Source organism: Mastigoproctus giganteus, chromosome 6, assembly GCF_048544385.1.
Source record: "Mastigoproctus giganteus isolate SK-2022 chromosome 6, ASM4854438v1, whole genome shotgun sequence".
NCBI lineage: Eukaryota > Metazoa > Arthropoda > Arachnida > Uropygi > Thelyphonidae > Mastigoproctus > Mastigoproctus giganteus.
Window position 1 is genome coordinate 121,675,727 of NC_143580.1, and position 26,783 is coordinate 121,702,509.

Here is a 26,783-nt window from a genome sequence, read left to right on the forward strand (position 1 = left end):
CTTTGGTTCATCATGACAAATGTTTCTTGACTAATTTTTTCTTCTTTGGATTTCTGTTTCCCTATGGGTTTCTTGGGCTTTATCACTTTCAGAAAGTTGTAATATTCCTCGTCGATATCTTGGTCCTGAGCAGTCTGCAGAAGCTCAAACTTGTTCTTAAGTTCCAGTACATACTGCTTTTTCTCCTCCTCTGTTATCTCAAAGACCTTTGTATTATTTACTCGAGTCAGTTTTTTCCTTTCCTTTCCTACATCTATATCAAGTGTACATCTTACCATTCTGTGATCACTTCCAACATTTACCTTATTCAGGACGGTAACATCATTCACAATATATCTTCTGTTAGTGAGGATGAAGTCGATTTCATTAGTTGTTAATCCATTTGGACTCTTCCATGTCCACTTTCTGTTCACACTTTTCTTGAAAAAAGTGTTCATTACTGACATTCCTTGAGATTCTGCAAATTCCACAAGTCTTTCACCTCTTTTATTTCTTTCACCAATTCCAAAATTTCCTATAGTTCCTCTTTCTGCACTGTTTTGCCTTTTTCCAACCTTAGCATTGAAGTCCCCCATAATAATAGTGTAGTGGGTTTTCTGCTCATCTAGAAGACTCTCAATTTCAGTGTACATTTCTTCAACCTCTTCATCATCATGGCTCGATGTTGGTTCATAAATCATTATAATCTTTAGCTTGTACCTCTTAGAAATCTTGAGTATTAGTCTTGACACCTTTGGTGATGTACTTTTGAATTCCAAAATGTTGTTTTTAAAATCTTTATGGACCAGAAACCCAACTCCACCTTCACTCCTTTCACTGTTTCCATTGGTGTACAGCAGATTTCCACTTGATAAACTTATAAGTGATTCATTTCTTCTTCTTGTTTCAGCCAAACCGATGATATTCCAATTCACATTTTCTAATTCCTTTTCCAGCTCTAATATCCTGTCTTCACCGATGAGTGATCGTACGTTATAACAGGCCAAGTTCAGTTTCCGTGCATGGCAGCCTGGTCGTACCCAGAGATTCTTAGCACCCTCTGCTTCCACTCTGATCCTCTCGCTGCCGTAAGAGGGAGAGTGAAAGCTGCTGGGGACTGAGGGCCATTTGTATTGTTGTGCTCTCATTGCTGGAGGGTTTGGTCTTTTCCTCTTCACGCTGACCAGGCGTCTTGAAGAGAACCACTCTACACGTTCGTTGCCACCTAAGTGACGTAACAGGGCTTACCATCGAGAAGGTGTGCATGAGTGGATTTTAGGGAGGCAGGCCAACCGGACTTCTCCTAAATCTTCTGTAATAGAGAGATATTGGATCCATCAGTGTTTTAGGCTGAGTGTCTGATAACACACAGGATACCTGTTCCCCTCTAAGCCCCCTACCTATTCCCCTCTAAGCCCCCTACCTATTCCCCTCTAAGCCCCCTTCCCTCTCTAAGTCCCATTAGGCCTATGGCACACTCCTACTCTCAATTTTGATCTCCCAGTGCTTATGTCACACCAAACTGACTCGACACTGCACTGTCCAGCATGTCGACTGGCTTCACTTCCTTGGATTTTATGTGTTTCTTAACAAATAGCATAACCCCTCCTCCCTTCCTATCTATCCTTTTTGTACACATTGTACTCCCCAAATTCCATTTCTGCATTCCTTATATCTGTGTGACACCTCGTCTCTGATATCCCAACAATATCCGCCTTTGATGCTTTGAGCAATACCTCAAATTCATCAAATATATTTACCAAATTCCTAGCATTGGAGTACACAGAAGTATACATGCACCTGTTCCTATTCTTAGCTACCCTAACACAACCCATGTGTTTACTTGTACCGGAATGACTCCCAGCAGTCTCTGAAATATCCTGCATCTTGTTTTCCAGGCTGCTGCTCATTCCAATAGAAGCAGTGCAAGAATCACTTTCACCTCTGCCAGTGGCTACTGTTAATCTATTAGTCCTTGTATCCCCCCCAAGCTAGCAGTTTTCTGACCCACCTAACTGCCTCGATGGCATCAGCAAATATTTTTGCACCCTTTCTATTTAAGTGTATCCTATCCCTGAAGTATACATGCACCTGTTCCTATTCTTAGCTACCCTAACACAACCCATGTGTTTACTCGTACCGGAATGACTCCCAGCAGTCTCTGAAATATCCTGCATCTTGTTTTCCAGGCTGCTGCTCATTCCAATAGAAGCAGTGCAAGAATCACTTTCACCTCTGCCAGTGGCTACTGTTAATCTATTAGTCCTTGTATCCCCCCCCAAGCTAGCAGTTTTCTGACCCACCTAACTGCCTCGATGGCATCAGCAAATATTTTTGCACCCTTTCTATTTAAGTGTATCCTATCCTATCCTAGAAGCAGTCTCTCCTGTTAACAAGTAAAGACCAGGCTGAAAAAATTCTACCCCTTGAGCCTTGCACAATCTTTTCAGGGCCGAATTGATCGACAAGGCTTTCATCATATACTGCCTCCTATCATGCCTAGGCAGAATTGCAGACACTTTCAAATTCAACCCTAATTCACGGCTTTTTTCCAACAGTGACCTGTACTTGTTAAGTAATTCTGCCGGTCTCCTACTCTTAATATCATTAGTGCCAACATGTACAACTATATCTCCTTTTGTGCCCTTAAAAGATGATATCCGCTCTACGTCATCAACCTTTGCCACTGGCAGACATACCCTGGTCCTGTTCCACCTATCCTTTTTACAAAGCATGTTCCCTGTTTCCCTGACAATAGAGTCACCAACAACTACTAGTTCCTGTGGGACCAGCGCATTCTGCCTTGGGGGTTACCGCTGTGTTGTGTGATGACCAAGTGCAAGCTCTGGTGTTGATGTGGGCAGCTGAGTGCTTGATGGGCCCCTCAATTTAGATCCTTCGAGGGCATCCACTCCACCCTGTCCTTCAAGCTCTCATATAGGCCCATAAGAACACTGAGTTGGGGCCTGATTTCGTTACAGTCCTTGCATCGTGTGCACACACAAAGACATCTCCCATGGCAATATCAGGTCACACATTACTGAAAACAATGCTATTGTCCTGTGTTTCTGTTTAGAAATGAAGGCTAGCACATCTTCTGCTGAATTCTTTAATGAAAATAAGCAGAAATCCACAGAATTTTTTTTTTTTTTTTAAATACAATTTTAACATTTGTAAAATAATCAGAGGTTTACTTCAATATAGTACATAGAACACTTCTGTATGATACTCTCCAGAAATTAAAACAAAAAAATGGAAAAACTTACGAGAGTAAAAAATAATTAAAAATTAATTTAACACAATAAAACTCGATTTAACAATTAAAAATCAGTTTAATGCAATTAAAAATAGGAAAATTAATTAAAAGAATTTTAACGAAAAAATTGCAAAACGATTTTCCTTCCTGAAGCTGACAACGCTTTTCGATTTCATGACATATGGTCGAAAAGCGTTGTCAGCTTCAGGAAGTAAAATCGTTTTGCAATTTTTTCGTTAAAATTCTTTTAATTAATTTTCCTATTTTTAATTGCGTTAAATTGAGTTTTATTGGGTTAAAAATTGATTTTTAATTATTTTTTACTCTAATGTAAGTTTTTTGATTTTTTCATTTTAATTTCTGGAGAGTATCATACGGAAGTGTTCTATGTACTATATTGAGGAAAACCTCTCTGATTATTTTACAAATATTGATATCAACGTAGAACGTATTGAGCATTACAGCTCTGTTCATTATATCTAATACAATTTTAACATATTTTTATGATATTTTTTGCAAAATGAAAAATATGGAGGAAAAACTGTTTTTGCAAAAAGACAGGAAACTCTTTGTAACGAAGGTATTACAAGATGGAGAGAGAATAATCAAATCAGGGAAAAAAGACCGTAAATCAAAAGAACTGGCAACTATGCTATGCTATTGTTCTTAAATTTATCTATCGATATAATTAATGCAACCTGATGATTAAACACTAAAGCATAATATCAGAATTATGCAATTTCTAAAAGTTGGCAAGTCTGAAAATACATGATAACTTTCTGTTGTAATTTCTCATTTATTCTTACTGTATGCAATTAAAAATGCCTACAAGGGCCTGATTATATTTTATTATTTTTTTTAATTATATCAATGCAGATAAATCTGACTATAGGAGGTGAGAAATCCATTCAATGTCCAATAATTTCTGATTCCAAAGGCTATAGATAAAGTTCTACTTTAGATAAAGTTCTCAGGCATATTATTTTGTACAGAATAATTCAAAATAATCTGTTTCAACAGCACATACATGCCAACTTTTGTTTGCATTTGTTTATTTAAAGAAAATGTCTAATATTATCTAATATATAAAGAGACACTAAACTGGAGAGAGAGAGAGAGAGAGAGAGAGAGAGAGAGAGAGAGAGAGAGAGAGAGAGAGAGAGAGAGAGATATTTTATCTATTCCTTTTAGGTTGACATATTTAAATAATGTTAAGTATCATGTGAAGTTGTAAGCAAATTCCCTCAGTAATATTATACAATCACCTCTTATAACATGCATTTACACTACATGAATTTGATCATACACAATTTATAAATAGGGGAATGATGTCACTTATAACACGAACCGAATTTGCTTATGCATGATTCAGCTTTGCATTTACAAGAAATGGCAGTCGAACGTGGCGGAATCACAACAGCTGAAAGCAACACTTACTGCATTTGCTACACGTGCACTGTGCTTTGTTTGTATGTATCAAATGTACCTCCTCGTTTTTGTTCTTTTTATACTGCAATTGTGCTTTATTCCCTAAAAATTAGTAAAATACTTGAAAACGGTGTGAAAAGGAGCATGCTGCTTTTTCTCTCTGAACCTGCATGATACTGCAGATTCAGAGAGAAAAAGAAGAGTGGCTAAGATAAAGAATGCTAACATGAAAACCACGGCAAACTATGGATAACTTGTTACCTATAGTTTTCCGCTACCGCAGTTTCTCCCTGCATTCTTGGTAAACAGACAGTGCGTGTTATTGAGAACAATATATTGATTGACATGTCAGCATGAAAGACAAAGTTAGGAAACCTTATTTCCTAATTTAACCTTTAAGGTTAGGTTAGGAAATAACATAACCCAACAGCTGAGGACAATTAGAAAGAATGAAGAGAAAATAAAAGCAACTTTTATAGCAGGAACAACTCAAAGTGTAACAAAAGACACTGGATCAAGACACAAAGAATTAGAAGATATGGAATGTCTGTTATCTGTTTGGATAGAAGATCAAACAAAGAATAGATCAGGAACAAGTTTGCTTACAATAAAAGCAAAAGCATTAGCAATATTTTATTACATAAAAATTGTAATAAAATATGTAAGTATTTTATTATGATTATTTATTGTGTTTGGTAATGTTTTGGTTACAAATGTGTGTTCAATCTTGGGTGGTCAGCACCTAACCCTACTTTTCCCATAAGGCCTGTTATTTATACAGCACGATTTTGCATTGCATGAGGGTTTCTAGAAAGACAACTACCGTGTTAAAAGAGGACTGGCTGTATTATTTTTTTCATTGGTAACAATTTGATGCTTCCTCCATGCAACTGTCAAGCATAAATTCTACATAAAAATATCACTACCTTTTTTCTTTTGTTGTTGTTTTGGTTTTTAGGAGCATTAGCAACTAAGGCCATATTGCTCGGGGATATGCGGTGGTCATTCCCTGACCTTTCCGCATCCTCCATATTTGGTGGTGACGGGCTCGAACCCCGGTCTAATCAAGAAGCGTGTGCTATGCACTGCTGCTCCTTCCCACCTGGCTACGGAGGCGCCCTTTTCTTTTGTTGCTAATTTAATAAATATTGAGAAACTGATCATACAGATCCTTCATATTAACACCATCCATTCCAGAATTATATATATATATATTTTTTATAACTCTTGGCCACCTTTGAATGCTATTCAACAATGTTCAATAAAATCATAATTAGTTGATACTGCACATCAACTATTTTAGAAGGTTCAAGGGAACATCCTTTCAGAAAATTTTTGACTATTACATTATATGATATAAAGAGGACGTTGAAGTCTACAAATGGTCTTTCTAACGATTGACACTATCAAAGACAATATAACCTTTTATTCCAAATGGTTGTGTTATATCTTAGACATTTTTGCTGCAGTATATATTTTGCTACAATGTGTATATATATATATATATCAACAACAACCTTTCAGTGGTTGGGTATCACTCTAATATGGAGCTTGACAGCTGAATTCACTATGGGCTGATCACCAGGGCTAGTAGTGAATTTCTGAAATCAAACAGAGGTCTATATAAACCTGTAAGAAAGGTAAGAAAGCAACCTGGCGTTAATTGACAAAATTAAGTATACACAAAGGGTGGTTGGTGGCATCTGGAATAAATTTATGGTTTGCTGGATTGGTTTTTTTTTTTTTTTTTTTTTTTCCCCTTATTTAAAAAAAGTGGCAATATTTGTACCAATGCCTCGTTGGGATGATTCAATAAAATTGTCATGTGGTGGATAGTCGCCTTTTCTCAACGTCAAGAATTCAAAAACAGTATACTATTTTTGAGACTTTCACAGAGGAAGCCATCTGATGACTGCCATTTGTGGACAACAATATCCGTGGCATAATAAGAGGGAAGATGCATTTTGTTTATAGGTACATTGTTACATATGTTGCATGCATTGTAAAAGTACTGTAGAATAAATTTAGAAAAAGTATGTGGGTGGGTTTTTATTTTTTGAGTGGCCTTTGTACAATAGAATTTAGGGTACAAAAAGGGATAATCATAAAATTTATACTGATTATAATCAATCTATAAATAAACTTTTTTTAAATAACCTTTCTCAGATTTTATATTAATGAATCCCTTCTGCTTTATAAGAATATTTCAAATTTCTTGAATAAAAATAAACTCCAGGAAAAAAAGAATGCTTACATTACATCACTGACAGTGAACTGCTGTACTCCCAGAACAATCCCCAATTCATCATCATGACAATATATGTGCCGAGGAGAAAGGGGATCAAACAATTTGCGAGAAGAAATGTATTCTTTTAGGAAATCCAGAACCTAAATAACAAAATTAGCATTAAGCTATTCCAAATACTGAAAATACTTCTGCATTAAAGTAACTTATACTGTACAAGGATACTGTCTCTGAAGTTAATGTATATAATTCTTATAATTTATATATATATATATACATTCAAATTCCCCCTCTCAGTAATAATTTTGAATTCTCTCTATCATACAAGATATGAAACACTGGTTCTTTAAAAAATATATATACAGGGTGTTTAAGACATTGGAGTCTATCTGGCTTAGTGGCACCAGTGTCTAACCTCACTTGGTTTTAGGTTTATGCTATTTGTTGTCCAGATCTTTTTTGTCATATTTGAACTGAAATTTTTGAATTTGTTGTTAAAATTGTACTAAATGTTACTGTTTAGATATGACAATCTCTAAATTTAAAAATTGCCTAATCAAAAAGTTGTTTCCCATCCTAAGTTTAGACTAAAATCAATTATCGGGGTACTTTTAAAACTAATATAAACTGATTTTATTTAAAGAGATAAAATAAAATAATAATAATACTAATACCACTAATAATACAATGGTTGTAGCATGAGGAGAGGGGACACAACTGCATTGTATGGCCAGAAACTAAACACATGTACTGAAGAGCAGACATTCTATACAACCACTGTATTTTTTATTTATTTTTTTGTTTTGTTTTATTTTCCTTCAAAGTAAAATCATCAGCTTCCATTCATTTAAAAAGTATACTGTGATGTTTTTAGGCCAAACCAATGACAAGAGAACAACTTACCCACTGAGAAAAAAGCAGATGCTAAAATTAAAATTAAAAAATCATAAAATCTAAACAGTCACACTTAGTCATCACAATCTGATCAACCCAGATTTAGCAACAATAACAAAAGAGGTCCAGACGACAAATGGCTTAAACCTAAATATAAGCAAGGCAGGTCCTGGTCTACCTTGCTTATATTCAGGAAAAATGCTGTACAACCCATCAGCTTTGGTATAAAACTGAAACTAATTTTAAAAAAGTTTTTCATTGTTGGAAATAAGGTTTTTTTTTAATTAATTTCCTAATTTTAATGTAAAAACCATGCCTTCTAGAGATCAGTGAACAACAGGATTATCATCAACTGGTGTTGTCCTTAAGCAAAATTGAACAACCAAAAGTCTGTGAAGTCTGTGTTTGCATACTCTACACTCCATTTTAGATCACTGCACAATCAGCAGTTAATGTGAATAACAGCAAAGAGAAAAGAGTGAGAAACAAAACTTATACTGTAAACTTCCATTATAGCACTTTCTAGACCAGCACTAAACAGTACTATAAGCCCACCCCCAACCATTTCTGGGTTCTATTTTTCATATTTCGTTAATATTCTGGTAAATAATATTTGATTTTACATGAACCTTCACCCCTCAGTATATGAAAAAAACGTTTTTATGTCACTTGAAAACCTGCACACTAAATACACTTAATGTACATGCTGAATTAAAAAAAAAAAAAAAAAAAAAAAAAACTGAGGAGAGCATGCAAATACAACAATAAACACACTGACCTGTAAAGAGCAGCCTTTCTACCTTCAAAGTTAAAAATGATATAAAGAAATGTCATCTACACCAGAAACTATTTCTGTGAGATAAACAACATGGAAATGGAAACAAACTCTAGAATTTAGTCTTTATCATCTGTTTCCCAAAACTGAAGAGGAAGAAATATCATATCTGGATTTACTCCTTTCTGGAACTTAAAATAAAAAAAAATAAAAATGCACACTATAGCTGCTTAAAAAATATATGGAACTTCACAGGTCCAACCATGGCAGTAGAAGAAAAAGAGCATTAAAAGAAGGGATGTCAATACTGGAAGATTATCTATATATTAATAAGGAAGCCATTTTCTTGAGGCAGCCATTGTGAACAATAAGCCTAACCAATCAGACTGAAAATGGTCTCAAATTGAAGATATTTCTTCCTAGGAGTGCAGAAAAATAGGAAAATATAAAAATTCCAAATAGTTTTATTTTATGGTATGGGCCAGAAACTCCATAAAATATGATGATTTTGCAACAATTAATCATTCTCTCTTAAAGATCAGATTGCAAATATAATTTAAATATTAAAAATATTACCATTAGTGATGAATAGAAAGAAAAAAAACATTTCCTATATTATATGCAGACACCATTTCATTAGCTACATAAAAGTGAGTAGCATACTTACCTGGTGCTGAGGAGGCTGTGATCAGTAAGGTGGCTCCTCCAGGGAGAGGCTTCCCCATTGCACTACAGGTTAGCTGACTCCTGGCACTTTCCCAAACTGGGATAAATGGAATATGGAATTTTTGTGAGTAGGGGTTGTGTTCGTGCTCCCCTTTCATTAATAATCAAAAAATAGGCTGTTGTTGGAAAGTGGTGTACAAGGGGAGAAGATGGAAAACAGACAAAAGTGTAAAAATCCTCAGGGTCTACAGGCACCGGGTGTCTTCCCCAACTCCATGTGTTTATGTCATTGTGGTGTTTTACAGACTCTGTAAAGGCCAGATGGAAAATGGACAGTTATCTATACACTAATATGGATGCCGTTCTCTTGAGGCGGCCACTGTGAATGATAGACCTAACCGATCAGGCTGAAAGTTTTTTTTTTTTATGAAAACCCCAAACACAAGAGGAATTAGAACCTATAGCACTAAGTACTATAGGTTCTAATACCCTTCAAACTCATGCACGGTACTAAGTACTGTGCATTAGTACTGAGTATCATGCAAAAGAGGCGAAAATAACAAAGTAGAAGGAAAGTAAGAATGTCCGAATCGCCCTCGTATTTCATTAATAGCAGAACGGATGGAAGAAAGAATAGAAAGTAGAAAGATAAAAAGCAAAGAAAAGAGTTTAAAGGATACTAGGCAAGCTAGGTGTGTAAATACTGAACCTCTAAGAGAGAGGGCCCTGGCTAAGAGAGCCTTAGTGAAAGGAGAAACTAACACGAGGGCGATTTCAGACATTCTTACTTTCCTTCTTTGCTATTTTTGCCTCTCTTTTATTAATCTTTTTCCTTCCATTACCCTGTTTTATTTCCTATTTCTATACCACTGCCTGTTACACATAATATATCTTTGATTTCCAGATTCATGTCTTCACCAATTTCACATACATTTTTGACATGCTAAATTAATACTATTCCTTTTTATTGAAGATAACGAAAGGAGCAGAATACTCTTTTTTGGAAGGAATAAGACAGTTCTGAGTTTTAGGGGGATTAAAACTAAGTTTTCTTTGCTCCACCTGATGACGAGAATGGAATTGAAGGATATTCGTGAAGTTGAAGCTGTTTGTGCAGGATACAGTTTCACAATGATAGTAGAATGTAGAGTACTACAATCACCAAAATTATAGATAGGATTTCCAGAATGGAAACAAACTCGTTAATAAACAAGAGGCAAGGAGTGCAAGACAGATTAGAACTTAGGAAAAACTTAACATTAGTGGAGAAGTTATGCAAGTCAAGGAGCGCTCTGGTCACGGAAGAGAACAGTTGGTGGATTTTTTGTTGGTGTAAATGGATACGTATCTTGATACTTTTACCATATTCTTCATTAATTAACATACTACATTGTTTTTTACAAAGATATTAAATAGGTTTAGTAGCATTCGTTAGCTTCTTATTTTGAATTTAACTAGTGATTTTTGGAAGTTACGACTCCCAGTGTTGGCACCAATATTGAACTAGCAGCCATATTGTAATTGATAAGAAATAGTGCAACGAATATATCTCGAACTGATAATGTAATACGAAGCACTGTATTAGGAATCTGTTAGCATAGTATGGGATTATCAATTAATCAAAAATATTTATTATATATTTATTAATTTTATTAAATTCCATTGTTAATTAACTATATTTAAATAGAAATCATGACCCAGACTACAGCTGCAAGCAAAGATCACAGACTAGTGAGTGCTGTGACTTGGGGAGAAACAAAGGGGGATTCTCCAACGCATCAGTTTCAAAAAATGTGCAAAATGTGAAATGTTTGCTGAACTTTCTAAAACAGGACATGATCTAGCCAAGGAAGATGTCTTTGTGTGTGTGTGCTAGATGCCTAGAGTGTCGAGAAATTAGGTTCCAACTCAGCGTTCTGATGGGAGTCTATGAGAGCTCGAGGTGTAGGGTAAATGCCATCGAAGAAATTAATGAGAGGAACAGCAAATACTTCTTTACTTACATAAACTCTAGAAGGAAGAGGACGAATCAGGTTATTTCACTTGACATCGATTAGCCTAATGACTCTGATGAGTACAATGAACAGCTGTACAGGGAAATAGTGAGGCAGTAAATCAAATTGTCTTATAATGGAGGATTTTAACTTCCCAGATATAGACTGGAACATGTGGGTTGGTCACTTGCAAACTAGCAAGACTTCTGTGGATTTATAGCATGACAGTTTTCTAAAGCAGCATGTTCGAGAGGCAACCAGGGTGAGTAATATGTTTCGTTTGTTGTTTGTTTTGTTATTTGGTTTTTAGGAGCATTAGCAACTAAGGCCATATTGCTCCGGGATATGCGGTGGTCATTCCCTGAATGACCTTTCGGCATCCTCCATATTTGGTGGTGACGGGCTCGAACCCCGGTCTAATCAAGAAGCGTGTGCTACGCACTGCTGCTCCTTCCCACCTGGCTACGGAGGCGCCCGAGTAATATCTTGATCTGATTATCAGCAGTGATTCTTCATGCATTAAGAATCCATAGATAAAGGAACCACTAGGTGGCAGTGATAACAGTGTACTGATGTGGGATTTACTTAAAGATGTAACTACCATCAGGGATATAAGGAAGGATTTTTGCTTTCATAAAGGTGATTTTTGAAAATTTTTGACAGATTTTTTAAATTCTATACATTGGGATCAACTAATTATGTTACCAACAGAAAATTCAAAATGGGAAGCATTCAAAGAATTAATTTTGGAAGCTACTAGGCTTTTCATACCAACTAAGAAATACTGTTCAAGGTTTAGGTCTAAATGGATGTCAGATGAACTAATGAGACTAGTGACATAAAAGATGCATAGGATGCATATACATTATCAGGAGACAGATGCCTATGGTAGATATAAGAAAGTCTGTAATCAAGTCACAAAAGATGTCAGGCAAGCAAGGACAGATTACGAGAAATCTTTGGCAAACAATGCAAAAAAAAACAGTAAAGACTTCTTTACTTATGTAAACTCTAGAAGGGAATGAATCAGATTGGTCCACTTGACATCCACGGTTCGATTGGTGATGAACCTGCTGAGGTAGCTGACAAACTGAATGAGTATTTTGCATCTACATTCACACATGAGGAGGTCTGTAGGGAAGTGGAAGCCAGAAACTTATCAAACTCTGGTAGAGAGCAAAATGATTTTGTAATAACTGAGAGCAAAGTGGAGGAGAAATTGTTGAAATTGAACATAAGAAAGGTAACTAGGGGTGGATGGGATTTATCCATTTATATTAAAGGAAGCAGCAAAGGAAGAAAGCTAATCTTTAGTCATATTTATGGAAGCATCGTTGGACTCGGGGGGAGATCCCCGTGGACTGTAGATGTGCAAATGTGTCCCCAATTCAGAAAGAGGGATCAAAGGAAGACACGAGTAATTACAGTCCTGTTAGTTAAACTTCTGTTCCTGGGAAAATAATGGAGTCACTGATTAAGGAAGCAAAGCAGGATCATCTAGACAAGACTGCAGTTATAGTTCAGACACAGCATGGGTTTGTCTTGTCTGACAAATTTGATTGGATACTATGATGTGGTCACAAAGGAACTGGATGCAAAAAATAATTTTGATATCATATACTTCGATTATAGGAAATATTTTGATACTGTGACACATGGAAAACTACTGTACAAACTGGAGCAGTATGGCATTAAGTGCAAGTTGCTACAATGGATAAAAGGATGGTTGAGTGGGAGAAGACGGAGTGGTTATCAATGGACACTAATCTTTGTGGACTAATGTTATTAGTGGAGTCTCCTAGAGTTCAGTGTTGGGTCCATTTTTGTTTTCGGTATTCATCAATGATATTGATGAAGGTATATCAGGGTTAATGTCTAAGTTTGCAGAAGATATGAAGGTTGGCAGGGTTGTTAATGACAGTAATGATAGTACGCTACTGCAACAGGATCTGGAAAAGTTGAGCAGATGGGGTGAGAGGTGGCAACCTAAGTTTAACATTGACAAATGTAAAAGTACTGCACATGGGTAGCAGTAACCTCAGTCAAGCAAACAACAGATTCCCTGAAAATGACTACACCCTTAAATCTGTATCAGATTTGAGTATTTAATTAGAAAGAAAGGTCAGTTTTTACAATTTGGTACTCATTCCAATTGATCGTTGCGACTAACTGGCTAAATTGACGCCCCTCCTACTCATCGCTTTCCTCACAATGATTGGGAGCTCTGACCTCTTCGGTATACAGCAGGGGTGGCCAACAAGTTGATCATGGCTTTAATTTCGGTCGATCATAATGAATTTTAAATATATATAAAAACAGATTAGCCAAAATCTAAATATTATTATTATGCGCCCACTATATATGGTTATTACAAATCTGCTGAACCACGTGACTACTCTTGTCGCTGCGCATTTTCTAGTGAAAATGCACGCAGTTACGTTGTGGAGAGCATAGTGTATGCGTCGAATTGTTATTTAGCTTACTTAATATTAATAACTGGACAGTACTTATACGTTAATTTAATACCCTCTGATTTAAAATGAATCCTACCAAAAAGAGTAAAACGTATCATTTTCATCAAGAGTGGGAACTAGAATACTTTTCTGTAATGATAAAAGAAAAATGTTGCTGTTTGATTTGCAATGCTTCCATGGCTATACACAAAAAAGGAAATTTAGAAAGGCGCTTCAACACACTGATTAGTAGTATTTCTGCATATAAATATCAATTTTTGGCAATGGCTAAGGATCTTAAGAAGAAGAGAAAAAAAAAAAAAAAAAAAAATGATCATTTTGCAAATATGCAAGATCATTTGCAAAAATGTCCTGTTTTTGAATTTTATAGCGAGAAATATGTTTCTGAAAGAAAGTTGTGGATGATTTTGAAAACAGATTCGGTGATTTTAAAACAAATGAAGACATTGTTCAATATATTTCTTATCCATTTAATATCGACTTAGATATGAAACAAATTGCATGGGGGGGGGGATTCGCTGAGATTTTTCTCATGGAGAAAATATTACTTGAAAATGAAGTTATTACATTGCGGAACAATACCTTCCTAAAAGCCAGATCACCAGAAAAAGACTCTTGGAAATATGTTTGCCGAGAAAAGTACCCAAATGTAAAAAAATGCAGTGAACTTTTAAATTGCTGTTTTGATTCCACATTTCTATGTGAATCAGTCTTTTTGTATTTGAAACAAAGAATCACTCTACTCTTACGGACTTGCATACAGAAGATTCTTGACGGTTGGCCTTTATCACAGTATATTACCGATTTTGAAAGCTTGATAGATGACATGAAGACAAACTTCACATAAATTAAAAATTTAAATACGTATGAATTTAAAATAAGAATTCTGAATTGTATTTAATTTTAAAATTTATAAACAATATTTTTCAATATGTGTTGATTAACTTTTTTTTTTAACCATGTGCAATGAAATTCTTGAGATGGTAGATTGCGGCACATTTGGAAGAAAAAAAGTAGATCGCATCACAAATTAAGTTGGCTGCCCCTGGTATACAGTATCCATTTTAGTTGGTGTTTTATCCCCCCCCCCACTTGTGGCTGTTTTATAACTGGGAACTCATTTTCCAATTTTATAACAGAGCAGGGGATTCACTCTGAAACAGTAAAAAGCAAAGCAACTGGTGGGAGGTGCTAGGCCTGCCAATCACTGCTACTTGCAATGATCAATCGGGAAAGGGTACCAGATTGTAAAGACTAACTGAAACAAATTTATCAGTATAACTGTTCCTGTTACCAAACTGGGTTCCAAAGCAACACAGACGTGAAATGCTCAGTTTCACTTTAGCATTAGAATATGGTTTCCTTTTATTGAGTGAATAAGAATTAAAACAAGAAGCCATAAGTTAAATATGCTTTAGTTTCCATCAATTTAAAGTTACAATTTTATACACACAGGTTCATTCACAGTTAATTCTTCTGATTATATCACAAGTCAAAACATTACTAAAGAAATGGTGGCTATCAACTTATAACTAAAATATGTGTGAGCAATTAAATTACAAACAACATTTTTGTTCAAGAAACAATTTAAACAGACTAGCATATTTCCTATAGTTTACACAAATAATAAATAAATATACATGCATTAAAAGATCCTCTTCATACATTACTGTGCTCACAAATTCAAATATTTCAACTTTAGAATCAGAGGTCTTTACAAAAATCTTTTTAGCAATTATGTTGACCACTAATACACTAAGCACTTCCGTTTCCATTCCCCCCCCCCTTCAAGATATGTTTAGCACTGTTTAATATCCATTAAAAAGACAGTATTACCTGTCTTCACTTGTTCAGCTTTAAATTCCAAACAATTATCCATTTCTTTAAAGAAACTGAAATATATATGGATCCATCCAAGAATAGAATAGCCGTTATTTAAAAGAAACATCGTTCAATTGTTGATGCCTTAACAACGATAAACTATCATCATTAATAACAATATGATTGGCTGGAACTAATATTATTTCTGTCAACATTTGGCCAGCTAATTAAGAAATACTCATCATGCATCTGAAGAGAGGAAGGAGGAGGAGGTTTTATTAGTCATTACAGCTTAAAATACAGTTGTCTTATTTCACAAAAGCTCACCTGATTCATTGAAAGCAGTTTTCTGTCAGCTCCAACTGTCTTCAGCAAGTTGTAAAATGGTGGATTCAGTACAAACTATAAAGATTACTTACAATTAAAATATATTCTCTACAATATTAAAAATATTTCTTTATAAAACCAATTGGCTTACTATAATACTCAAAATTTCAGTGTAACTTAATTCAAGCCATAAAGGAAGTATTTCCATATTTCATTACTTGAAATTCTATGGTTACTACTACCTTCTGTAGTGGATTCTTCAACAACACCATGGATTTTTCACTAATGAAATATGAAAGTACATGCATCAAGTTTGGAGTAAATACAGCATTAATATGGTAAAATCAACAATTGTTTTAGTTTAGTTAAGGCTTGAAGTATAGTTAAGTTTTCATTAATTTTTTTTAGCAAGGGCTTATAATTGTGGTACTCACCTCTGAGGTGAGTACATAATTAAGTCTCTCCTAAGCCATCCGTTATATGAAAATTTTCTTCACTCAACTGAAACTATTTTAAATGTAATTTCCATGGGGAATTCAAAAAAATTTGTTATACAAGGAGTTCTTTAAACAGAGGTCCAACTGAGAAATTTAGAATTCTAAAAATGGTTATAAAATTTTATATAGAAAATATCTTAACAACAGACAGTGAAAAATGCAAATTTAGTTAAATAACTTGAAGCTTATTTGAAAACTAGGTAAACGTGAAAAAAATTTATGGAATATTACAAATTTCAAAGTGTACAGCATCCAAAAATTCACACGTCACTGTTAATAAAGGTGCCAGTATGCCGTACCATTGCATACCGTCCCAAAACCTATAGTACTTAGTACGGTGCATGGATTGGAAGTTCAGAAGATGAAAGAAGATATTTGTTGGCATTAAACTTGAACTTCTGCAGATTGTAATTTTCTGGAAATACGTATGAAGGAAGGTCATTCCAGAAAATGGAAGTTGAATGTATAAATGAGGAAGAAGAAAAGTTGGTTCTGTGATTCTGAAATTGGACAGTAAAAAGGATGTTGACTGGTTGCAGCACATGTTCAGATTGCTTTGGAAGAGAGAGAGTGGGATTTATTGAAGCCAATTCAAAAAGAACAGTGCTCGTGAAAGTATCTATAGAAAAGGCATGCAGCAGAAACAGAACGTCTATGAGACAGAGAGTGGAGAGACTCTGTTAGAGAGATGAGTCATTAATTAATCTCACAGCCTTCTTTTGAATGGAATATAGAAGCCTATGAGAGGTTTTGGAGGCAGCACCTTAGATGTGGGAACAATATTCCATGGTAGAGAGAATTTTAGATTTGTATGGGGTGAACAGCTGTTTGTTTAGATAAGTAACAACACCATTCCTGAAATATTCAAAAAAATACAGGTCTGGAGGCATCATTTTAGAAAGGATGCAGAGCTCCTTGAATGGGTACAGAGAAGGGTAATGAGATTGGTGAGGGGAATAGAGAGTTGCTCTTATCAAGAAAGGCCTCAATTCTGCAAACTATAGCATCTGGAGACCAGGCACATACAATGCGATCTGATTGAAGAGTTTAAGACTTTGAATGGATGGGAAGAATCCCATCCATTCAAACCCATCCCATTCCAACCATTTCTGATATATTCAATGCCATAAAATTGAATAGGAAATAAAATCAGAACTTATAATTATTCCTTTATAAAGTAACACTACCTAGGGTAATGGCCCAAAGGCTTCTAGTTGTGCACAAATCAATAAAATATATACTTAGAAAATATCTTTATTAAGTTTTCACATAAAATGGTTAAAAATAAAAAAGAAACAACCAAGGAAACTAAGAAACCATTAAAGAAATATCACCTATTCTGAAATGCATTTCAGTCAAGTGTGTCCACTTCAAAACTATCCAAAACTGAGCACAGAAATAGGTAGAAAAGAATGAAAGAATGAAACCTGAAAATACAGTGGCAAGAAAAGATCTATTCTTTTTGTGATACCAGTGATGACCACCATTAAGATAATGAACTCAGAGAGAGTAATGATTTATGTACTAGAAGTGATCACAGAATGGAGAAACTTGTTTCTGACTGGTTGTTTGGAAGGCTAACTCTATCCCAAACATTAGACATTCAAATTATCCCCTGCGGGTCTGGTTCAATGTATGTGTAGATATTGACTTGTACTTAATTATGGCAAGAGCTTCCACAGTGCACAGTTTGTAATCACTATTTAATTTGATTAAAATTTTGGCATTTCCAGTGCCACTTGTGAACATTTATTTAATCGTGATTGAAAATAGTATATTAACTCCATGCTACACTCTGGTAAACAATTTTCCTTCTGGTCGGAGATCCAATTATTTACCACATTTCCCAATGATATTCACATAATAAGCATAGAATAACCAATAGACAACCTCCTAATTAAGTTTAATAATTTTCTTCCTAGGTTAAAATACACTCTTGAAGTTGAACCCAATAATAATATTAATAACTCCCTTTGAATATATAGCAAGAGCTACAAGCTTGTCATTTCCTACTACAATTCATATCATCCATTGGGTGTAAATAAATCTGGTTTGCATATGCAAGTGTACAAGGCTAAAAATTATTGATCTTCAAGTATACACTTTAGAGCAAGAACTACAATACTTGAATTTTTCTTTATGTACCAGAGGTTCACCCCTGCTTGGCAACGAAATCATACTGCATGGCACTGGTTCAAGAGCTCGGCCTTATAGGAACAATCTCTTAGAGAATAATAGCAAAATAGTTTAAGTTCCATATCATAATTGGTTCACATGTAAAATCAGATATTTTTAAGAACGAAGACAAAACTTGTCATGTCTTCATATTCAAAAATCAGCTGCATGTTTCAAATTTTCAGAAAAACCTACTTATAAGTGAATTAAACAATATAGTTTATCTTATTAGTTGGCAACAAGGCTGAACAGACATTTCTAATATAAGAAGCATTTTCATTAATACAACTGTCATAACATCACAGGACAAAAGGAAGCAGCTGTCAGTTTATTTGCAGAATTTGGCATATAAGCCCCAATTATAAATTGCCAAAATTTTAATCATGTTATAAATAATGATTATAAAATGTACACTATGGAAGCCCTCACCAAAATTAAGAACAAGTCAGAATAAATATCAACACACACACAACACACTGAATACCAGGTCCCCAGTAGATTTTCCAATGTCTAGTGTTTAGATAGAGTCAACAAGTAACTATACAGAAACAAGGTGTTTATTCCTGTGAAGGATACAAGTACATAAATAATTACACTCTATGGGTGTAATTATTTACACCCATAGAGTGTAATTAGATTAGTCCCAAAAAGATTAGTTCCTTTCTTAAGTAAAAAGAATAAAAAAAATTAAATACAGTAAAATAAGTGGCACGAAAGGAACTAATCTTTCTGTGATGGGGTGGATGGGATCTATCCAGTAATATCAAAGGAGGCGGCAAAGGAAGTAAGCAAACCCGTATCCATAATTATGAGAGCATCTTTGGACTCAGAAGAGGTCCCTACGGACTGGAGATGTGCAATTGTATTCCCAATTCACAAAGAGGGATCGAATGTTTGTTTTGTTTGTTTATTATTTAGGAGCATTAGCAACTAAGGCCATATTGCTCCGGGATATGCGGTGGTCATTCCTGACCTTTCCGCATCCTCCGTATTTGGTGGTCACGGGCTCGAACCCCGGTCTAATCAAGAAACGTGTGCTACACACTGCTGCTCCTGTCCACCTGGCTACGGAGGCCCCAAAGGGATCGAAGGGTGACATGAGTAATTACAGACCAGTTAGTTTAACTTCTGTTCCAGGTAAAATAATGGAGTCACTGGTTAAAGATGCATTGTAGGATCATCTAGACAAGACTGCAGCAATAATTCAGACACAGCATGGGTTTGTTAAGGGAAAGTCTTGTCTGACAAATTTGATTGGTTATTATGATGTGGTTACAAAGAAACTGGATGCAAAAAAATAATTTTGATATCATATACTTGGATTTCAGGAAAGCTTTTGACACTGTTGCGCATGGAAGACTACTGTACAAATTGGAGCAGAATGGTATTAAGGGTGAATTGCTACAATGGATAAAATGGTTAAGTGGGAGAAGCCAGAAGGGTGGTAGTCAATGGGTGCTGCACTTCGTGGACTAATGTTATTAGTGAAGTCCCGCAAGGTTCGGTGTTGGGTCTACTGCTGTTTTGTATATTTATCAATGATATTGATGAAGGTATATCAGGCTTAGTGTCGAAGTTTGCAGATGATACAAAGGTTGGCAGGGTTGTTAATGGCAGTGTGCTACTGAACAGAATCCAGAAAATTTGGGCAGATGGACTGAGAAGTGGCAACTGAAGTTTAGCATTAGTAGAGGCATATGATACAAGAAAGCAAGCTTATGCAGCATCAGCCAAAAAAAAAAAAAAAAAAAAAAAAAAAACACCCATTTCATCCCTCCATTCATTCCAAATGCCTGTCCAGCTCAGCCTTAAATTTATTTAGGCTATTAGCTTCCACAACAAAAGATGGAAGCCTGTTCCACCAATCAACTACCCATTGGCTAAAGGCAAATTTCTGCACATCTATTCTACAACTATCTTTCCTCAATTTGAAACTGTGCCCCCTCAGGTTCTTAGTCTAAACAAGATGAAGAATCCCATCAGCATTCAGCCTGCTCAACACATTCAATACACCTCAACCAGATAACCTCACAGGTGCCTACTCTCCAGGCGCTGCAATTTGCATAACTTAAGCTTGGTAAGAGCACCCCTTTGTTCCCCTCACCAATCTTGTTGCCCTTCTTTGTACTCATTCTAGCAACTCTACATCTTTCCTAAAATGAGGCCTCCAGACCTATACACAGTACTCTAGGTGTGGCCTGACCATTGCCTTGTATAACGGGATTATCACCTCCCTGTCCCTGCTAGCAAAATTACCATATATCATTGACAAGACTCCATGACCTGCTCTGGCAGCCCCGTCTGCACTGCTCAGCAAACTTCATATTTGGCTGTACAATTTCCCCCAGGTTTTTTTCACTTTCCACTTCCCCGAGTGTAGTACCACACAGTTGGTACGTTTCTCTTTAGTTATTGCTACCCACGGACACGGTGAAGCGGTTGTTTTAAGTGCTCCTGACTGTCACTCGATTTTTATAGTAAAAGTGAATGTTAAAAGGTTCTCACATGTTACAGTGCAACGGCCAAATGGTTCTACCTCTTCCAAGGTGAGTATCTCCAGGATCCGTTTATTTTAACGCTTTCAAATTGTGTGCAAGTTTAATCGAATCAGGCACATTCTGCAGTGGAAGATCATCGTTTTCAGCAGTTTGGATTACTGCCCACTGGATTGCAGCCCCAGTCAAGGTCATAGAGGAGTGATAATTTCCCCCTCAGGTGAAGTCTCTTAAAGTGACGTCTCGCAGTAGGGCGAAGCGACATACAGCATCAGTCACAAAGCCCTTGCACAGTGCCTAATGGAAAAGGCGGCTTCGTGTTCCCTGAAAGCGTTGACGATCCTCCCCCATACAAATTTCTGTCGTCCAAAATGTCGGATTATAGTGTTTCAATAGCCGAATTGTCTGGTGAACTGATTTTCTCTGAAGTTCCAGACACCAGTTTCAAGGAACCTCTAGCTATGATGGAAAAAACACTGGAAGACAAATTTGCCCCTATAAAAGGACCTTTAAATTCTACTCACACGTTTAATGATTCTCAAGATTGTGAACAAACTAGTAGTGCAGCTATTCTTGACTATCTTTTTGGATTAAAAGCAAATATGCTTGATGTTTTTATAGAGGGCTCTACTGTGACACCTCTTATGTTTGTTGAGATGTCCAAAAATTGGAACAATATGGAAAGGTTAGTGATAGATCTAACTATAGAGAATGAAAAGTTGAGAACAAAATTAAATGATCTTAAAATTCAGAGGAAACAACAAAATGTTTTGCCAACCATTCTGGCTCCCACCTATGCGGGTGTGGTTGCGTTAGGCGCTGCTAAACAATCTCAGAGTATTGTTAATTTACCGGATGTTCAAACAAAGCATGTACTCATAGTTAAAGCAAATGCAGATAGTAATTGTAAAACTCGTGAGGAAGTTAAAGCTGAAATTTCTAAAAGTCTTAAAACTGAATTTAAAAAATTAAAGATTAAATCAATAAGAAAAATAAGAGAAAAGGGAGTTCTAATCGAAACTGACAACAGCAAGGATCTAAATAAACTTAAATCCTGCCCTAAGTTCAAGGAGTTAAAATTCTCTGTGGATTCCCCTAAAAAATTAAATCCCACTGTCATAATATATGACATACCTAAAGATGTCAGGAAGATTTCGAGTCTGTTAAGATTCGTTTTAAAATCAGGTCTTGGAACAAAAACAATCAACATTGGGTTCTTGAGATCCCAAATAAAATTAGGAAAGCATTTTTGGCTTCAAATTGCAAGGTTTTTGTCTGATGGTCCGTCCATGATATGAAGGATTTTTTCACAGCATCACGCTGTTTTAAATGTCTTGGCTATGGACACTCGGCTAAAAGCTGCCACCAGTCCGAGTTTACCTGCGGACATTGCGATGACCTGGGTCATCAAATTCAAGACTGTCCTAAAATGGAGTTTTTTTTTTTTTTGTTTGTTTTTTTTGGTTTTTAGGAGCATTAGCAACTAAGGCCATATTGCTCTGAGATATGCGGTGGTCATTCCCTGACCTTTCCGCATCCTCCATATTTGGTGGTGACGGGCTCGAACCCCAGTCTAATCAAGAAGCGTGTGCTACGCACTGCTGCTCCTTCCCACCTGGCTACGGAGGCGCCTCCCTAAAATGGAGGAACCTGTTGTTTGCCCAAATTGTCGGCTTAAGAAGAGGAATGCAGACCATTCCTTCAAGGATGTTAAGTGCCCTGAATTTGTGAACGCCCAAGAGGTAACAAAAATTCGGAGTGACTTTACCTAACTCTGAAATGTCTTGTGTATATACGTTACAGTTAAATTGTCAACGATCTTTATCGGTTTTAAGTGATCTAAGTTAATGGTCCAACACAAATTTCAACTTTTAGGGTTACAAGAACTGTATTCTTATAAGGGTGTGGTCAAGGGCCTCCCTCTCAGCTGTCGCATTATTTCTTCAAACCCTGTTACGGTCGGTGACCGTGGTAACGCCACCAGGTTTTGGACCGCTCTGGTGGTTGTTGACCCCCTCATTGCTGTAACAAAAATTTCTAGTCTTTGCACCACACATGCCGCATGCGCATGCTTGGAAGGCTGTTTTGGAAAAATTTATGTGGTTTCTCTGTACGCTCAATGTAGTCAGGCTGGGCAGGCCATAGAGCCATTTCTAAATTACATGGAAGACGTTTTGATCCGTTTATCTGGTTTTCCCGTCATTTTTATGATGGATGCTAATGCTCACTCCCAGCTTTGGAATAGCCCTACTACAGATTCTAAAGGTGAGCTTTTGGAGGAGCTTATTCAGTCCAATAACCTCACTCTGTGGAATACCCCAGGCCATCCGCCTACTTTTGTTTCTCCTCTGGGTCAATCTTATATTGACATTACCCTTTCAAACTCTACTCTTGGTTAGCATTTCCAACTGGCTTAGCCATACTTCGTGGTGCTCGAGCGACCACAATATCATCACTTTTATGATCAGTTTAAGCAACAATCCTAGGGTTATTAGGTGCTGTTTTGACTTCCCGCAGTTTAAGACAAAACACATTGATTGAAATATCTTTGATGTAAAAGTACATGAGCTTACTTCAGAAGAAATAATTGTCCAACTTGGCTCACTTCCTGCTGATATGCAGGTTTCTAGGGTTCAAGAGATTCTAATCACCGTCTGCGAGTCCACTCTAAAAAAGAAAAAACGAAAAATGAATAGTGTTTCATGGTGGACCCCAAATCTTACAATTCTCAGAAGAAACTTACAAAATGCTCATCATAATTTTCAGAGAACAATGAGAGCTAACAGGCCCAGAGATAAGATTGACAGACTTGGTGAGTTGTATAAATCCAATAGAAGTAGTTATTTCAATACCATTTTCCAAGAGAACAAACTTGCCTGGGCAAGGTTTGTTCAGCATAACATAAATGAAGATCCATAGGGATTACCCTACAAACTTGTTACTAACAAGGTTCATCCCGGCAATGTTCTTTCTTCTATTATTGTAAATGGTAATGAAACCTTGGACTGGAGTTTGTCCATAAATGCCATCTTGGACGGCTTGCTCCATGAGGATACTGCCTCCTGTGAAAACACCATCCAAACTACAATGAAATTAGATCATTTATCTTACCAAGGGCCCCGAACCGAAGCTCCTTTTACGGATACTGAGTTGGAATCTGCTGTCTCAACCTTAAGGGATGGTAAATGTCCTGGACAAGATCTCCTTGGGGTTTCTGTACTTAAAAGATTTTGGAAAAATTGCCCATTAATTATATTAAATCTTTTGAATGCTTGTCTGTCTTCAGGATTATTCCCACTGGCTTGGAAACAGGCTAGACTTAAACTTCTGCTTAAGTCCTTTGACAAACCCTCCAATGATCCGGCCTCTTACAGGCCCATTGCAGTGCTGCCCATCTTTGGCAAAGTCTTGGAAAAATTAATTGTTTCTCGTCTTCTAAATTACTATTTAGACAGAAACCTAAGTTCCCCACTTCAATTTGGCTTTACACGTGGAAGGTCTTCTGTTGATGCTATTTGTCAGGTTTTGAGTTCTGTTCAAAATTCCAATTCTAAATATGTCCTCGGTCTCTTTGTTGATTTCCAAGGGGCATTTGACACTGTTTGGTGGCCAAGTGTCCTGGAGAGGTCCAGAGAGGCTGGGGTCTTTGCTCCTATTTACCGTCTCCTTTCGAATTACTTTGATTCTCGCAGCATCACAGTTTCCTCAGGATTCTGCTCTGTCTCCAGATCTGTTTCTAGGGGCTGCCCTCAGGGCTCTGTTCTTGGCCCTGTGTGCTGGAACATCATCCTTGATGGGTGGCTCTCGGTTGATCGAGACAATGTCCTCCAGATAGCTTATGCAGACGACCTTGCTATTCTGATTTTTGGTAATTCCCGTTGGGAGCTAGAGTGCAGAGCAAATGAAGTTCTAGAGGACTTGGATATCTGGTGTCAAACACAAACTTCAAATCTCAACTAATAAAACAAAACAAATGTTACTAAAAGGCTCTCTTGATGTGAATAGACCACCTGTTATTAAGTTGAATGGAGAAATGATTAGGAGTACTCGGCAGCATAAATACTTAGGAATTTATTTTGATGACCGTCTTAATTTTAATTACCATGCAAAATATGTACTTCAGAAAATAAAAGCTATGACCTATAAAATTATTAAGATTACCAGGAGTACTTTTGGTGTTAAGAAATCTTCCATTAAATTATATTACAGTTGTATATTTATACCAATTGTGTGTTATGCGGCTGGGGCCTGGGGATACAGAATCGGTAACTCCCTTGTTCAAAAATATCTTACCCAAGCACAAAGATTCTTTCTTCTCGCTGTAAGTAGAGCTTGTCGAACTGTCTCTACAGCTGCTCTCCAGGTCCTCAGTCATCGACTGCCAATCCAATATGAAGTAATGTTACATTATCTTTTATATTGTAGAAGAAAAAAAATGTTCCTGCGATTGTAAATGGTATAACATATAATACTGATTTGCAAGAAAAGGTAGACATTAAAAGAATGAGAAATGAATGTTGTAGAGCGTGGCAAAATACCTGGTCTACCTCTACCTTGGGTAGGGAGACCTTTAAGTTTTTTCCCGAGGTTGTTGATCACGACAAGAAAATGGACTGGTTCAATCCTGGTTTATACGTTACGTTTTTATATACCGGTCATGGAAGTCTTAACTTTAAATTGTTCTCACTAGGATTAAGTAACACTCCTCTCTGTAATTGTGGTGCTCAAGAAACTGTTGAGCACCTCGTCTTTCATTGTCCCCTGTACGATGATTTAAGACTGGACTTTCAACTTCTCACAAATGTATTTGACTGCTCCGAACTGCCAAGATTGGTTAACTGTTCTGAATATTATACTGCCTTCTCTACCTATGCAGAGAAATTGTTTAAACAGAGGAAAAGAATTCTTGCTCCTGAGGTTCAGTAAAATGCTAGACTGTTTCGTTGGATTACTCTTACCTGATGTATTGATCAGTTTGCTGGACTCCGAAGCCCAGTATTTATTTATGTATCATCATTGTATATAGTCTTTGTATGTATCATCATTGTATATAGTCTTTGTATGTATCATCATTGTATATAGTCTTTTTATGTATAATTAATCATTCTACTTTTCATGTATAATTAATCATTCTACTTTTCATGTATAATTAATCATTCTACTTTTCATGTATAATTAATCATTCTACTATTCATGTATAATTAATCATTCTACTTTTCATGTATAATTAATCATTCTACTTTTCATGTATAATTAATCATTATAAATTGTACACAATGTATAGATTACTTTCAGCGGCGAATAGGGGAAACCCTGGAGCCCGCCAAAAAATAATAAAATACTTTTTTTCCCCATATGCAGTACTTTGCATTTGTCAATGTTAAACTCCAGTTGCCACTTCTCAGCCCATTTTCCCAACTTATCTAGATCCAGTTGGAGTAGCATACTGTCATTACTGTTGTTAACAACCCTGCCAACCTTTGTATAATCTGCAAACTTGGACATTAAACCTAATATACAAAACAACAATGGCCCTAACACCAAACCCTGGGGAACTCCACTAATAACATTTGTCCATGAAGAGCAGTGTCCATTGATTATCACTCTGTTGTCTCCCACTCAACCATCTCTTTATCCATTGTAGCAGCTTACCCTTGATGCCATACCTCTCCAATTTGTACAGCAGTCTTCCATGTGCAATAGTATCAAAAGCTTTCCTGAAATCCAAGTATATGATATGAAAATTATTTTTGGCAT

At 36.3% G+C, this 26,783-nt stretch overlaps 1 protein-coding gene and 1 non-coding gene across 3 annotated transcripts in view; one reads left to right on the plus strand and one right to left on the minus strand.

The window, feature by feature from the left end:
• Positions 1 to 26,783, minus strand: part of LOC150084544 (E3 ubiquitin-protein ligase Mdm2-like) — a 366,530-nt gene that overhangs the window by 291,740 nt on the left and 48,007 nt on the right. For both annotated transcript variants that reach the window (XM_090376480.1, XM_090376479.1), the window contains 2 exons: positions 15,860 to 15,934; positions 6,918 to 7,051 (listed from right to left, as the gene is read on the minus strand). In XM_090376480.1, coding sequence (XP_090232606.1) covers positions 6,918 to 7,051; positions 15,860 to 15,934 — 209 coding nt within the window. The remainder of the gene's footprint in view (positions 1 to 6,917; positions 7,052 to 15,859; positions 15,935 to 26,783) is intronic.
• LOC150084546 (U1 spliceosomal RNA) lies at positions 9,237 to 9,398 on the plus strand. Its single transcript, XR_016547136.1, has one exon. It is a non-coding gene; the product is annotated as a U1 spliceosomal RNA (small nuclear RNA).